Here is a 12,789-nt window from a genome sequence, read left to right as displayed (position 1 = left end):
TGTTCTTGTTGCTGTTGCTGTCTCAGTGTTGTTCTCTGTGTTGTCTGTTGTTTGTGTTGTTGTTGCTGTTGCTTGTTGTTGTCTCTGTGTTGTTGCTGCTGTTGTTGTCTCAGTGTTGTTGTTGCTGGTGTCTGTGTTGGTGTAGATGTTGTCTCTGTGGTGTTGTCTCTGTGTTGTCATCTGTATTGTTGCCTGTGTTGTTGTCGCTGTTGCTTGTTGTCTCTGTGTTGCTGTCAGTGTTGTTGCTGTTGTTGTCTCAGTGTTGATGTTGTCCGTTGTTTCTGTGTTGTTGTCTCAGTGTTTCCTGTTCTGGTGTTGTCTGTTGTTCTCTGTGCTGCTGTTATCGTCTCTGTGCTGTCTGTGTTGTTGTATGTGGTGTTGTTGTCTGTTGTTGTCTCAGTGTTGTTGCTGCTGTTGTCTCAGTGTTGTCTGTGTTGTTGTTGTTGCTGTGTCAGTGTTGGTGTTGATGTTGTCTCCGTGTTGTCTCTGTGTTGTCATCTGCGGTGTTGTTGTTGTCTGTTGTTGCCCCTGTGTTGTTGCTCTTGCCTGTGTTGTTGCTGTTGTCTCTGCATTGCTGTCTGTGTTGTTACTGTTGTTGTCTCAGTGTTGGTGTTGCTGTTGTTGTCTCTGTGTTGTTGTCTGTGATTTTGTTGCTGTTGTCGCTGTTGTCTCTATGTTGTTATGTTGTTGCTGCTGTCTGTTGTTGTCTGTGTTGTTCTCTGTGTTAATGTTGCTGTCACACACAATTTCTTAAGTTAAAAATTCTATCATTACTTACATGAATCACATCAAATTGATTAATGCGCTCAAAGATACACTATGCAGAGTATGTGTTGTGTACTGGTTATACAATAGTGACACACACACACACGCACACACACACAGAGATCGTTGTTATAACCTTTTAACCCCCCCCCCCCTCGCTCCCTCCCTCCCCAAATCTTTATAAAATAATCAAATTGGATTGTTGTTATAACCTTTAAATGTATTTTTGTTGTTGTTGGTTTTTTTACGCCTATATGTTTTAGAGTTGGAAAGTTATTCTCTTAGTCAGATTGTTGTTAAGTTAATGTTGAGAATAATAATGTTTTCATCCCTTTCCCTTCCCTCTTCTCCCCCCCCCCCCCTTTTTTAAAAAAAAATTTTCATGTCTAATATCACTTAATGTGGATAGACATTACTTGAATTTGAACACACACAGACTAACATACAGGCACACAGAGACAGAGAGAGACAGGGAGAGACAGAGACACAGAAAGACACAGAGAGAGACTGAGAGAGAGAGAGCAAGCGAGCGAGTGAGAGAAAGAGAGGAAGAGAGAGAGAGGGGAAGAGAGAGGGAGAGGGAGGGAGAGAAAGAGAAAGAGAGAGATAGGAAGAGAGAGAAAGAGAGACACACACACACACACAAACACAAATTTCAGACTTTTCAGATGCCATACAATACATTATCAATCATAAAACTAAACCAAACACTCAAAGATACACACTACAGAATATGCCTTGTGTACAGACTATCATATGACTCTAACAAAACACACACACACACACACACACACACACACACACATTTGTGGCAAGATCTGCGCCCGCATCATACTGAACAGACTCGTTGACCATGTCTCCAACACAGTCATCCTTGAAGCACAGTGCGGCTTCCGCTCAGACAGGGGAACATGTGACATGGTGTTTGCTGTACGCCAGATGCAAGAGAAGCTCCACATGGTCTTTGTAGACCTGACTAAGGCCTTTGACATGGTGAACCGCCATGGTCTGTGGAAGATCCTCCTAAAAATCGGCTGCCCAGAGAGCCTAATCCAGCTGATTGCGTCTTTCCACGACGGCATGCAAGCGAGAGTACAGGAAAATACTGACATGTCGGATCCGTTCCCTGTGGTAAATGGAGTGAAGCAGGGCTGCGTCTTGGCACCCACACTGTTCTCCATTCTCTTCTCTGCCATGCTGATTGACGCCTTCCAAGACTGTGACCGGGGCATCTATATTCAGTTTCGCACAGATGGCAAACTTTTCAACTTGCGGCGACTCCACACCAGGTCCAGGGTGTCTGAGGCACTGTTGAGAGAGTTCCTCTTTGCTGATGACTGCACGCTTGCTGCACACACCCATGAGGACATGCAGTTCATTATGGACAGGTTCTCAACCTCCTGCAGGCACTTTGGATTCACCATCAGCCTCAGCAAGACCGAGTCCATGTACCAACCGGCTAGCTCACAGAACGCCAGTGCCTCCCCCCCACCTGCAATCAAGATCAATGACACAGAGATCAAGTCAGTCGACAAGTTTTGCTACCTGGGCAGCACCCTATGCAGCAACGGAGCCCTTGATGCAGAAGTGACGCAGCTCATCGCCAAGGCCAGCTCCGCCTTTGGCAGACTCAACAACAGGCTGTGGAACAACAAAGGCATTAGGCTCAGCACCAAGATGAAAACCTACAGAGCTGTTGTGCTGACCACCTTGTTGTACTGCTGTGAAACATGGACGACGTATTGCCGTCACATTCAACAACTTGAGCAGTTTCACCAGAGATGCCTACGAAAGATTCTCGGCATAAAGTAACAAGACAGGGTCTCCAACCTCCAGGTCCTAGAGAGGAGTGGCCTGACCAGCATCGAAAGCCTGCTGATGCAGTGCCAGCTACGCTAGACAGGGCACGTTGTCCGCATGACAGACAGCAGGATCCCGAAGAAGCTTTTGTATGGCCAGCTGAAGGAAGGCCACCGTGAACTTGGAAGACCCTGCAAGCTCTTCAAGGACACCTTGAAGACAAACCTCAAAGCCTGTGACATAGACATTGTTCCCTGGGAAACTGATGCCCTTGACCGCTGTTGCTGGAGGATGCTGTGCTCTAGTGGCATACAGACGTTTGAAAACAAGAGAATGCTGGCCATTAAAGAGAAGCGTGAGCGAAGGAAGCAGGGCTCAACTTCTGGAGACGTTTTCCCTTGCAACACCTGTGGGAAGTGCTGCGCATCCAGAATCGGCCTCTTCTCCCATATGAGGACGCACACTGACAGATAAGCCTGCCTGCCTATCATCCGTCGGACCGACGGGAGACTCCGTCACATGGGTCAGCTGATGTCGCTTTAGATCATTGGACAGCAAAACCCCTTTCCACAGTCTGTGCACACATGAAGTTTCTTTCCTGTACGTATTCTCTTATGTGTTTTTTAGTCACCAGTGAGACAGAATGCTGCCCCACATACATCATACATTTGGTCTGTCAGCTGCATGGACTGTTCTGATGGGAGACTGTAAGTGACTTGAACGAGTGTATGGCACCTATAGGGTTTTCCCTTGTGTGGATTCTCCTGAGTGTCTGAAAGTGATCAACCCGTTTAAAAACCTTACTACGCACGTTACACACAAACTGTTTATGACTGTTATGTATCAACTTGTGTCTCTTCAATTCACCAGCCCAAGTAAAAGCCTTACTGCACACAACACACACAAACTGTTTATGACCAGTATGAATCAACTTGTGTTTCTTCAAGTTACCAGATCGAGTAAAAGCCTTACTGCACACGTCATACAGTTTATGACCAGTATGAATCAGCTTGTGTGTCTTCAAGGTACCAGCTCGAGTAAAAGCCTTACTGCACACGTCACACACAAACTGTTTGTGACCAGTATGAATCAACTTGTGTCTCTTCAAGGAACCAGCGTGAGTAAAAGCCTTACTGCACACGTCATACAAACAGTTTATGACCAGTATGAATCAACTTGTGTATCTTCAAGGTACCAGCCCGAGTAAAAGCCTTACTGCACACATCACACACAAACTGTTTATGACCAGTATGAATCAACTTGTGTCTCTTCAAGGAACCAGCGTGAGTAAAAGCCTTACTGCACACGTCACACACAAACAGTTTATGACCGGTATGAATCAACTTGTGTTCCTTCAAATGATGAGCCAGAGTAAAAGCCTTACTGCACACGTCACACACAAACTGTTTATGACCAGTATGAATCAACTTGTGTGTCTTCAAGTTACCAGCCCGAGTAAAAGCCTTACTGCACACGTCACACACAAACTGTTTATGACCAGAAGGAATCAACTTGTGCGTCTTCAAGCCTTACTGCACACAACACACACAAACTGTTTATGACCAGTATGAATCATGTATCAACTTGTATGTCTTCAAGTTACCAGCTTGAGTAAAAGCCTTACTGCACACGTCACACACAAACTGTTTATGACCAGTATGAATCAACTTGTGTCTTCAAGTTACCAGCTCGAGTAAAAGCCTTACCGCACACGTCATAAAACAGTTTATGACCAGTATGAACCAACTTGTGTCTCTTCAAGTTACCAGCCTGAGTAAAAGCCTTACTGCACACGTCACACACAAACTGTTTATGACCAGTATGAATCAACTTGTGTCTCTTCAAGGTACCAGCCTGAGTAAAAGCCTTACTGCACACGTCACACACAAACTGTTTAGGACCGGTATGAATCAACTTGTGTGTCTTCAAGGTACCAGCCTGAGTAAAAGCCTTACTGCACACATCACACACAAACTGTTTATGACCAGTATGAATCAACTTGTGTCTCTTCAAGGAACAAGCCTGAGTAAAAGCCTTACTGCACATGTCACACACAAACTGTTTTAGTTGATGACCAGTATGAATCAACTTGTGTGTCTTCAAGGTACTAGCCCGAGTAAAAGCCTTATTGCACACATCACACATAAACAGTTTATGACCAGTATGAATTAACTCACAGTGTGTCTTCAAGTGACCAGCTCGAGTAAAAGCCTCACCGCACACGTCACACACAAACTGTTTATGACCAATATGAATCAACTTGTGTGTCTTCAAGTTACCAGCCCGAGTAAAAGCCTTACTGCACACGTCACACACAAACGGTTTATGGCCAGTATGAGTCATCTTGTGTGTCTTCAAGTTACCAGCCAGAGTAAAAGCCTTACTGCACACGTCGCACACAAACTGTTTATGACCAGTATGAATCAACTTGTGTGTCTTCAAGTTACTAGCCCAAGTAAAAGCCTTACTGCATACGTCACACACAAACTGTTTATCACCAGTATGAATCAACTCACAGTGTGTTTTCAACTGACCAGCTCGAGTAAATGCCTTACTGCACACATCACACACAAACTGTTTATGGCCAGTATGAATCAACTTGTGTGTCTTCAAGTTACCAGCCTGAGTAAAAGTCTTACTGCACACGTCACACAGAAACTGTTTATGACCAGTATGAATCAACCTGTGTCTCTTCAAGTTACAAACCTGAGCAAAAGCCTTACTGCACACGTCGCACACAAACTGTTTATGACCAGCATGAATCAACTTGTGTGGCTTCAAGTTACTAGCCTGAGTAAAAGCCTTACTGCACACGTCACACACATTGTGCCTGCTCTTTTTCTCCTCACTTTCTTTGTCAGTCTTATCATCAAAGTTGTTGTTTTTTCTCTGCAAAATGTCTCCGTCATCAAAGTTAGTGACCTTTCTCACATTCATGTTGCTATAGGTATAGTTACCAGCATCACAACCACCAGGTGTGGAGGACACAGGTAACACAGCATGTAGTTTCTCACCATGAACATGCATCATATGTATCTTTAAACTGCTGAACGTCACAAAGGCAGCAGAACATCGCTGACACACATGACTTCTGTTCAGGGACAGCAGTGACCCAGAAGTGTCGGCAGACTTGTGTAGAGGAGTTCTGTTCGCTCCAGACACTGACAACTGAGGTGTTGTTTTGTCAATGACTGAGGGATGAAGTTTCACTTGTTCCTGAAATGAAAAATCAGTTTTGATAACCACTGTTAACAGTAATGCAAACACAACCAATACACAGTGTTTAATACACAAAAAGCAAAAGGCAAGGCCTTCAAAACTCACGCATATATATATATATATATATATATATATTTGAACATGTGAATTACGGCACTGGAATAGAAAGGACAGTGTAAAGCATACTGTCTTGAAAGTGACCTTGACCTTTGGCTTCTTACAGAGCAAAACAAATCATTGTACAAGTTATGACTGGAAAGGTCTCACTCATACTTATCACAACACTGAGTTTTATTTACATACCACTAACAGTTGTTGTCAACAGTCAAGCAAAGGCCAACGAAATCTAATTAACACAGGCACACATGCAGACAGACAGGTACACACAGACAATGAGACCATATGATTGCTTAGACTTGCTTTGTTTACACACGTGTGTCAATAAAAACTGGATAACCTTGAAAGCCATGGTCATGATCTGAAAGAATGCAATAATTCCAGACAGTGTCAAAAGTGTTTTCTAGATCAAAGATGACAATAACATGTTAATGTTGTATGTTTATGAATGCATTACTTGTTGCACCTTATGTGGTTGGTAGTGGATGTGATCTGTCAGACCTTTGCCAGATTTAGGGAAAGGTGTGATCAGGGCCTTCTGTTAGGAAGGGGGAAAGAACCCACAAGATCCAGATGTGACTGTGTTCTCAAATTAAGAATGGTTTTTACTCAAGTTGCTGGAAGCTGATTCAGCAAACTGTGGTGAATTTCATCAGGGCGAGCTGTAGGATCTTCACACAGTTGGAGAGCAGAAGTTCCACTAAGAAGAACTGTGCTGCTCCAGATGATTTGATAAATCAGATGGTATCTCATGAATCTGACTTCTTGGAAAAGGAAGTCAGTGGATGTCAAAATAATCACTACGGTTTTTCTGTCTGTAGTGTAATGACCGTCTTCCAGTTTGAGATAACTGACACAGGGAGAGCTGTTTTCCCCTTTATTTCCCTGTTGATTTTCGTTGTTGTTTTTCTTTCTGGGTTCTTTTTGTAAATAAAAGCGGGTACCCAGTGTCTTCCTGAGGTGGGAGTTTAACTCACTCAGTACGGCCAGTCCTCTCTTCTCCTCTACACAGACCCCTCGGATGTCCAGTGGGTGTCTGAAAGACCCAACCTTTAGCTTCCGTCGTCAGAATTGAGGTATTCTTTGTCAACATTCACCTCTTCAGTATAGGAGCCTTCCGCTTGCAATATTTTGATGATGGTAACTGGGGTGAAACGCTGTTAACGTCGTCTCTTTCGTCGTTCGTATGGAGAGAGTTAAAACAACCACTTTGGGTGAATGTAAACTGTGTCAGGCCTTCACACTGGGTGGAAAACACAGCAACTTGTCTCTGACTTCAGTCCTTTTTTTTTTTTTTTTTTTTTGGTCTAATTTAATATTTTGAAAGAGTGGGGTGTGTTGACTAAATCGTTTCCGATAGCATATTCAGACTGAAATTCCATGACATGCAGAATTTACTGGTCATGGTAGTATGCTTAATCAATGCAACTTCCATATGATTACTAAGCAGAATAAATTAACTATTTCAGCTGAAAATGAAACAAATGCACTGCTATTTATCAATTTGTGTCATTAAAGTGTTAAATATTGTGAAAAAAAGAATGACAACAACAAAACAACAAAACACCTGTAACAATAGCAACAGTAAAATGACTGTGAAAGTGTTTAATTCTCCATTATTTCCTAATCGGACTGTGCAAAGAATTGATCTTTATATAAAAAGTCAAATCTGATGCTAACACTAGTAACAGACAAAAAATTAAGATTAGCTTACTAAGTTAATCTCTCTCTCACACACACCCCCCACACATATACATTCATATGCATGCACTCTCTCTCTCTCTCACACACACACAGACACACACACACACACAAACACACACCAAAAACAGGGTTATGTCATACTCATGGATTCACTTTGTTTACAGTCATGCGAGTCAAACATGATCACAGAATGTAAGGCATAAAACACATTCACAAGTAACAATGGCAAGTTCTTACATCATACATAAACTTTCAAAATTACAACACCTGTGCGCACTTGACTGAAGTATAACTTAGAAGCAAAAGTAACATAAAACCATAGCCCAAGAGAGAAAAATATGTAACGGAAGTAAACGAGAAGTGTTTATTATATATCTTGTAGAAAAATTAATATGAAGTACCCCAAACCAGAAATTTTACCCACCTTATTATCACCTGCTGGTCTGTTATTTTCATCCTTCCTGAAGGTGGATTCCCATCTGACTGCATCAGGAGTCACCGTCATCATGATGTCTGTCACTGTTTCAGACTGCACATCACTGCTGGTGTTTGTTGTGACTGCTTCAGTCTTGATGACATCACTGCTGGTGTTTGCTGTGACTGGTTCAGTCTTGATGACATCACTGCTGATGTTTGCTGTGACTGGTTCAGTCTTGATGACATCACTGCTGATGTTTGCTGTGACTGCTTCAGTCTTGATGACATCACTGCTGATGTTTGCTGTGACTGCTTCAGTCTTGATGACATCACTGCTGGTGTTTGCTATGACTGCTTCAGTCTTGATGACATCACTGCTGGTGTTTGCTATGACTGCTTCAGTCTTGATGACATCACTGCTGGTGTTTGCTGTGACTGGTTCAGTCTTGATGACATCACTGCTGGTGTTTGCTATGACTGCTTCAGTCTTGATGACATCACTGCTGGTGTTTGCTGTGACTGGTTCAGTCTTGATGACATCACTGCTGGTGTTTGCTATGACTGCTTCAGTCTTGATGACATCACTGCTGGTGTTTGTTGTGACTGGTTCAGTCTTGATGACATCACTGCTGATGTTTGCTGTGACTGCTTCAGTCTTGATGACATCACTGCTGATGTTTGCTATGACTGGTTCAGTCTTGACGACATAAGTGCTGATGTTTGCTGTGACTGCTTCAGTCTCTACAACATCATGGTTTATGTTTGTGCTGACAGATTCGGTCTGGAAATCAAACTTGACTTCTGATCTCTCACACTGAAAATGAGACTTCACATTCCATGGAGTCACTGGTGAAGAAGACAAATGAACACAGGTACAGGATTCACATTTGATGTTCACATCCCCTTCTCTTTTGACTACAGACTGGTACTGGTGAAACACACCACTTGTTGCATCCTGATCAACTGGTTCAGCTTTAATACCTGGACCACTGTCTGTGTGTCTGTCTGTTTCAGACTTCATGACAGCAGCCAATGGATTCTGAGTGTCTGTCTCACAGGGTGTGGTGGCTGTGCTCACATCAGTCACAGACCTGTCACATGTGTAATCTGCAACAGACAGAACATATCAGTGGCTTGTAAATGACACCAACTTCTGTCCTCAATAACTGAATGTCAGTGGCTTGTTAACAACTTTTTCTGTCCTCAACAACTGAATGTCAGTCACTCAGTGCTTTGCTTTTTTTTTTTTTTACAACTGATGAACCAGATCAGATATAGTTTGTAAATATTATTCTGAATTTCTAAACATTATACACATATGCACTGTTATGAGGTGCTAGTTTTCAGTGTGTGTGTGTGTGTGTGTGTGTGTGTGTGTGTGTGTGCTTGTGTGTGTGTGTGTGTGTGTGTGTGTGTGTGTGTGTGTGCTTGTGTGTGTGTGTGTGTGTGTGTGTGAGAGTATCAATGCTTTAGTGTATGCATGCATGCGTTTCTATGAGAGTGTGTGAACCTGTCTGAAGTGGTGAGGGTGAGACTGAACTGTGAAGACTGAATATTCCAGATCATTAATTCACTTTTGATTTTCAGGTAACAGCAGGTAAAAACTCAAAAACTGTCAGCTGAAAACAGACATTTTCAAGTGAACCAAACAAACTGTTCATATTCATGGTTAGTGTCTGCTTATGATCATGGACATGTTTCAATTTAAATTAGTAATATACCAGCAGATTTTAACATTCAGTACCATTTCTAATCTTGGACCATGCACAGAACCATGTATGTACACCTGCTGCTGCAGAGCATATCATGAGAGAATGGAGTTTATTCTATGATATCTTGTTAATAGTGTTATCAATGTTATCAATTTAAATCACAGACCTTGTCCATTGAAAGTTATCTCCTTCAGTTTTTTGGCATGTGAACTGCCTGTCATGTGTTGCTCATACTGCCGGCTTGATCTGAGCATCACGTCACAGGTTGTACACCTGAATGACATGTTGAACTGTGCCGCCAGACAAGGCTGAGGGAGGGCAAAGGTCAAGCAAGAAGTCTGGTGCTGGAGATCTGCTGCTGAAAAAAGTAAAAGAAAAAAGAAATATATATATATATATAAACATGTAACAGAAAATACTGAATGCATACCAAAGTGTAGACTATGTTTATAATCTTAACATGTGTATAGCATGTGCAAGATAAATCTATACTAATTACTATATTATGTATACATAAACAATAGCTGCAAAAAATAGTGACAAGTCCACAGATCAACAACTGATCATTGTCATCATCTTCTTTGGATCTCATCTGTGCCTAAAACTGCAAGAGGTAATTAATACCAATATCAATAGTGAAGATTCGAACTCTTTAGTAAAAATTAGTATGACTATACTGAATCTGAATGAACTGATAAGAGAAGAAATATTTTGTCACCTCGTATCGTCTTGGTTTGTTTAAACTGACAGATACTAAAAAAAAAATAAAAAAATAAAAAAATAAAAAAAAGCCGTTGTAATCGACTTTTGATCACGAAACCAAAGAAAGACTTTAGTATACGTAGCAACTTCTTATTGTGCGCACACACATACACGGGAACAAAAGAGGTGGTCAGGGAAATGTCCGTCATTGTTTCAATTCAAGACGGTCAGACTATCACCCAGCGCAAGAGACCGAGCTCCAAGCAAAAAACAAATGCTACACTGTAAGCCTTGAATAGAATGAAAAACGACAACACCATGCATTTTGACAAAGACAAGACTACAAGAAAACATTTACATCCACATTTCTTCCCTTCCACTCTCCTCTGTGTACCTGGATATAGATCTGGTAGTGTAGGCTACGTCGCAGTTGTAAATATTAATCATTCCGTCTAGAGGGGGGGAATTGTGAATATTGCCGACAACAAAAGAAAAACAGAATGATAGAAACTCGAATAACTTACATTCCACAGAATTCTGTTCTACAGAAAATATGCAGGGATGAATTAAAAAGTCGAGCTTTCCGCGCCAGTCATACTGCCACTGCACAAAAACGGTCATCGGCTGTCTTTTCACCGAAACTGACCGATTGTGAGGACAAACAGTGACACTATCAGTGTCACTTGAAAAATAATGTGTGTGTTTGGGGTAGGGGTTGGGGGGGGGGGGGGTCGCTGGGGGAATCAGGTTGCATTTATGTAAATGTGGGCCTTTGTTAAACAACACACCTTCTTCGTTGGTAAACGGAGGACATGGACATTGGTATCACTTCCAAACAAACAATCCGCATATTTCTTCAAAACGGAACAGTTGTGCGGGTGCATGTGTGTTGTGCCTCTCTCGCTGTGTGAGTGTGTGTGCGTTGTGTGCGCATTATTGGAGCTTTGGAATATGCGTCAGCGTGGCCGTGCTGCGTGCGTGCGCGCGCATGCAGTGTGTATAGTGTGTGCGCGCGTGTGCCACGTGCACGCGCGTGTGTTTGAATTATGAGAGTTGAGGCATGTAGAAATGTGTGTGTGTGTGTGTGTGTGTGTGTGTGTGTGCTGGGATTCATGTGCTTTTTATGTCTAGTATGGGTCTGGGTACAGTCAGACAGTTGGCCTCCATGACTGTGAGACTGGAAATTGTCGCATATACGTTGTGCATTTGTGTGTGTGTTTGTGTGTGCGCGCGCACGCGTGTGTGTGTGTGTGTGTCTGCCGGTGTGTCGCTGTGTCTGTGTGTCTCTGTGTGTGTCAGTGCATTTGAATTCGCACACTTCTGTTGGTGTGTGCGTGTAGACTATTTTCTTTCATCTTTTTATCATGTTCAGTTCAATTTTCGACTTCAGTGTATCTCTCCCTGCACGCGTAATAGCCGAATGGTTAAAGCGCAATTGGACTTTCAATCTGAGGGTCCCTGGTTCGAATCTCGGTGACAGCGCCTGGTGGGTAAAGTTGAGATTTTTACGATCTGCCAAGTCAACATATGTGCAGACGTGCTAGTGCCTGAACCACTTTCGTGTGTATACGCTCGCAGAAGATCAACTACGCACGTTAAAGATCCCGTAATCCATGTCAGCGTTCGGTGGGTTATGGAAACAACTGAGAACATACCCAGCACTGTGCACGCCCACGAAAACAAAAAAAAGTATGGCTGCCTACATGGTGGGGTAAAAAAACAACAACAACAAAAAAAAAGGGTCATACATGTAAAATGTTACTTGTCTGTCTGAGTGTGTATGTGTGCGTGCCTGGAATCTGACTGAATGACATGGGAAACGAATGATGAGCGCCCAGCCTGGGGTAGACCCAGGTAGGCAGCTTGTTGAGCAAACGACCCCGTGTTTGTAAAGCGCTTAGAGCTTGGTGTCCGACCGAGGATAGGCGCTATATTATTATCCATATCAATCAATCAATCACTATAATTATTTTGATTGATACATACCCTTAATAATAATATTAAAAAAATATCCAAGGATATGATGCTCGCGCGTGCGCGCGCGCGCGCGTTTGTGTGTGTGTGTGCAGTGTGTGTGTGAGTGTGTGTGGTATTATATGCTTGTGTGTGTGTGTGTGTGTGTGTGTGTGTGTGTGTGTGTGTGTGTGTGTGGTACGTGTGTGTGTGTGTGTGTGTGTGTGTGTGTGTGTGTGTGTGTGTGTGTTGTTGTTGTTGTTGTTGATTGAAAGAAGCTGTCTCCCCTTCCCTCTATCCTCAGTCAGACATTGATATATATCCAGAGACAGAGGTAGACAGGTTGACAGACAGGCAGACAGACAGACATGTAGACAGACAGGCAGACAGGCCAGTCATT

At 42.7% G+C, this 12,789-nt stretch overlaps 1 protein-coding gene across 1 annotated transcript; it reads right to left on the bottom strand.

The window, feature by feature from the left end:
* Positions 1 to 4,028: 4,028 nt before the first annotated feature.
* Positions 4,029 to 10,883, bottom strand: LOC143277101 (uncharacterized). The gene is made up of 6 exons (XM_076581837.1): positions 10,831 to 10,883; positions 9,901 to 9,980; positions 9,079 to 9,129; positions 8,030 to 8,088; positions 5,650 to 5,781; positions 4,029 to 4,968 (listed from the first exon to the last, which is right to left on the bottom strand). Exons 1-6 carry the CDS (start codon positions 10,881 to 10,883, stop codon positions 4,213 to 4,215), a joined length of 1,131 nt encoding a protein of 376 aa, XP_076437952.1. The 3' UTR covers positions 4,029 to 4,212.
* Positions 10,884 to 12,789: the final 1,906 nt, after the last annotated feature.

This window comes from Babylonia areolata, chromosome 33 (genome assembly GCF_041734735.1).
Source record: "Babylonia areolata isolate BAREFJ2019XMU chromosome 33, ASM4173473v1, whole genome shotgun sequence".
In the NCBI taxonomy this organism is placed as follows: domain Eukaryota; kingdom Metazoa; phylum Mollusca; class Gastropoda; order Neogastropoda; family Buccinidae; genus Babylonia; species Babylonia areolata.
This window is presented reverse-complemented; position numbering and strand designations above follow the sequence as displayed.

What these genes read in the sequence shown, in the direction of transcription:
- LOC143277101 (XM_076581837.1), bottom strand. Translation starts at nt 10,883, where the DNA reads ATGATTAATATTTACAACTGCGACGTAGCCTACACTACCAGATCTATA. An exon ending in GAGCACAGCCACCACACCCT is followed by an intron (nt 8,089 to 9,078) that starts GTGAGACAGACA and finishes CTCCTGATGCAG; the next exon opens with TCAGATGGGAATCCACCTTC. An exon ending in TGTCCCTGAACAGAAGTCAT is followed by an intron (nt 4,969 to 5,649) that starts GTGTGTCAGCGA and finishes GGTCATAAACAG; the next exon opens with TTTGTGTGCGACGTGTGCAG.